This window comes from Echinops telfairi, unplaced genomic scaffold, assembly GCF_000313985.2.
Source record: "Echinops telfairi isolate 266 unplaced genomic scaffold, ASM31398v2 ScPeMD7_7424;HRSCAF=8462, whole genome shotgun sequence".
Taxonomy (NCBI): domain Eukaryota; kingdom Metazoa; phylum Chordata; class Mammalia; order Afrosoricida; family Tenrecidae; genus Echinops; species Echinops telfairi.
Window position 1 is genome coordinate 52,296,986 of NW_022111324.1, and position 2,949 is coordinate 52,299,934.

The 2,949-nt window shown below is 61.1% G+C and overlaps 1 protein-coding gene across 1 annotated transcript in view; it reads left to right on the top strand.

The window, feature by feature from the left end:
* The window catches only part of MAPKAPK2 (MAPK activated protein kinase 2), a 53,580-nt gene that overhangs the window by 48,717 nt on the left and 1,914 nt on the right, over positions 1 to 2,949 (top strand). Inside the window, exons 2-9 of the mRNA XM_045298009.1 lie at positions 31 to 170; positions 325 to 389; positions 588 to 667; positions 1,098 to 1,224; positions 1,660 to 1,735; positions 2,053 to 2,177; positions 2,534 to 2,619; positions 2,730 to 2,810. Of these exons, the coding sequence (XP_045153944.1) occupies positions 31 to 170; positions 325 to 389; positions 588 to 667; positions 1,098 to 1,224; positions 1,660 to 1,735; positions 2,053 to 2,177; positions 2,534 to 2,619; positions 2,730 to 2,810 (780 nt within the window). The remainder of the gene's footprint in view (positions 1 to 30; positions 171 to 324; positions 390 to 587; positions 668 to 1,097; positions 1,225 to 1,659; positions 1,736 to 2,052; positions 2,178 to 2,533; positions 2,620 to 2,729; positions 2,811 to 2,949) is intronic.

Consider the following 2,949-nt stretch of genomic DNA (forward strand, 5'->3'; position numbering starts at 1 on the left):
CCAGGTCTGAGGAGGCTGCTTGTCTTGTAGATGCTCCAGGACTGCCCGAAGGCACGCAGGGAGGTGGAGCTGCACTGGCGGGCATCTCAGTGCCCGCACATCGTCCGCATCGTGGATGTCTACGAGAACCTGTACGCGGGGCGCAAGTGCCTGCTGATCGTCATGGAGTGGTGAGCAGCCCTGTCCACCCTGCCCGGGGAATTCTGGGGCATCCTCAGTGTGCAGCCTGGGGTTGGCCCTGGGGCACGGAGCCGTGGCTAGCAGGGGAGCGTGCGTGGGATGAGAGGGGGCACTGGCCCACGTGGCACTGTGGCTTTGTTTCAGTTTGGACGGTGGAGAACTCTTCAGCCGCATCCAAGACCGTGGAGACCAAGCGTTCACTGAGAGAGGTAGGCAAGCCTGCTGGGGTGGGCCTCGGGTGGGCAGCCTGCCTGAGTGTTCACAGGGCTTCCATGGGTGTCGGCCTCAACAAGGCCAGGATAGCACCCCCACGTCTTTGGTTTGGGGTGGGTGGTGGGTGTGGAGAGCCACCGGCTGTCTCTCTGGAGAGTTCCAGCGAAGTGCCCCATGGCTGCTCCTCTCCGTAGAAGCGTCAGAAATCATGAAGAGCATCGGGGAGGCCATCCAGTATTTGCACTCAATCAACATCGCTCACCGGGATGTCAAGGTACCAGCTCTGCACACCCAGGCTTGGGGGCCGGGCCCGGGCGGTGGGCGGGTGGGAGGGAGAAACTCTTGGGGGCAGGGCCGGGTGACCTCAAGGAGGGTTGCTGTTGCTGCCTGGTGCACTGCCTGCCCTTGGGCAAACCCACAGACCTAGTAGTGAAGCCTCCCTGGCCACAGTCAGCCCTGTGGTTCGCCTCAGCCAGTGCCCCACATGCAGCCTGGTTTCCCTGTCCCTGCCGTGTTGTGGCTGTTTCTGTGAGCACACAGGGCACCGAAGGCGGGAGCCAGTCCCATGGTGCTGACACTAGTGCGCAGACCATAGACACCAGACGGGGTTGCCAGATGACTGGACCATGGCTCTTCCGGCTCCATAGGGTGGTCCTCTATCAGTTGACAATAACAATACCCCCACCCCAATCCCCTCCCCCCAGCCCGAGAATCTCTTGTACACCTCTAAGAGGCCCAACACCATCTTGAAGCTCACGGATTTTGGCTTCGCCAAGGAAACCACCAGCCACAACTCTCTGACCACTCCTTGTTACACACCGTACTATGTGGGTAAGTGCGGAGCAGACTGCGATCATGGAGTGTCTTGGGTGGAGAGTCGGGGGGGGGGGGGTTCCCCGGGGAGTTGTACAGGCTGATTCGGTGCTCGGTCCTCATCAGTGTCATCAGTGGTGTCCGGGTGCAGACAGAGCCGGGACCACCTCCATTGGGTGTCCGCAGAGTCCGGGCCCAGAGTCACTCCGGAGCCTCAGCTGTTGCGCGGTTAAATGGATGGCCGAGTCTGAGGCTTGCGGCTCAGGGTGTTAGATTAGAGTCTCACCCTTGGGGCCCCCTTTAGAGGAGGGTTCTCTGTCTCCCTCCCTCTCTAGCCCCGAGGTTGGGCTCGGGCTGCTCCAGCCCCTACCGCCCCATTGCTGAAGGAGGACCTGGGGAAGCTCCCGGTGGGCCGAGGGCCAGCAAGCCCACCACGCTGACTTTGGTTTGCAGCTCCGGAAGTGCTGGGCCCAGAGAAGTATGACAAGTCCTGTGACATGTGGTCCCTGGGTGTCATCATGTACATCCTGTGAGTGTGTGGCGGCTGGGCAGGAGAAGGGCTGTACCTCTCCCGAAGGAGAGGAAGAAGCAAATGCTAGCATCCCCTTTTGGATGGGGGTGCCCCTGGGAATCCCCTGCACACCCCCTTTCTCGGTGCTTACAGGATCTTGCTAACTCACTGGTGGGCAGGGCACTTACTGGTGGGCTCCCTGAGGCTGTCCTTGACCGTGCAAGTTGTGACTGACTCAAGGAGTCCCGACACCTTGGTAACCCCCACCAGAAGGGGAGCCTGCTGATGCACATCCCCTAAACACCACCACTCTGCCTCATCCTCTCTGGCCCCAGGCTGTGTGGGTACCCCCCTTTCTACTCCAACCATGGCCTCGCAATCTCTCCGGGTATGAAGAGTCGCATCCGAATGGGCCAGTATGAATTCCCCAACCCGGAGTGGTCAGAAGTATCAGAAGAAGGTAAGGGGCCAGCAGTGTGGGCTGGGGGTCAGGGTCCCTGTGTGTCTGTGTGCGCACGTGCCTGCTGTGTGCAGGTGGGCAGCCATCTCACCTGGGGAGTAGAGATGTAGGTCTGCACCCATGCCTACCCCTGTTGGGTGCATCGTGCTTATGTGCCGGGCCTCCCTCAGGGCTGGGTGGGTGGGTGTGGGCCTTACCACCAGCAGCCCGGCTCTGAGGAGACACTGGGCCCAGTGCCTCTGGCAGTCTGCTTCCCTGCCATCCCCACCTTGAGCTGAACACTGAAAATGGGGAAGGAGCAGGACAGGGGAAGTAGCCCCCAAACTGAGTTCTGACACTCCGGCCCCACCCCGCAGTGAAGATGCTCATCCGGAACCTGCTGAAGACGGAGCCCACTCAGCGGATGACCATCACGGAGTTCATGAACCATCCCTGGATCATGGTGAGCCCAGCCAGGCGGTGGGACTGGGGCCAGTGCTCTGTGCCTGGGCAGGCGGCTCAGCCGTGATGCTGCTTGCCTTGGGGCTTCACTGGGACCTCTCTCTTCTCCAGCAATCAACGAAGGTCCCTCAAACCCCCCTGCACACCAGCCGGGTCCTGAAGGAAGACAAGGAGCGGTGGGAAGATGTGAAGGTGAGGGCCCGGCTAAGACGGGGTGGGAGTGAGGGGGAAGGAGAGGGAGGGGGTGCCACTCCCATGGCCAGGCGAAAAGCTTGGCTTTTTGCCCTTTGTCACACACACACACACACACACACACACACACACACACACA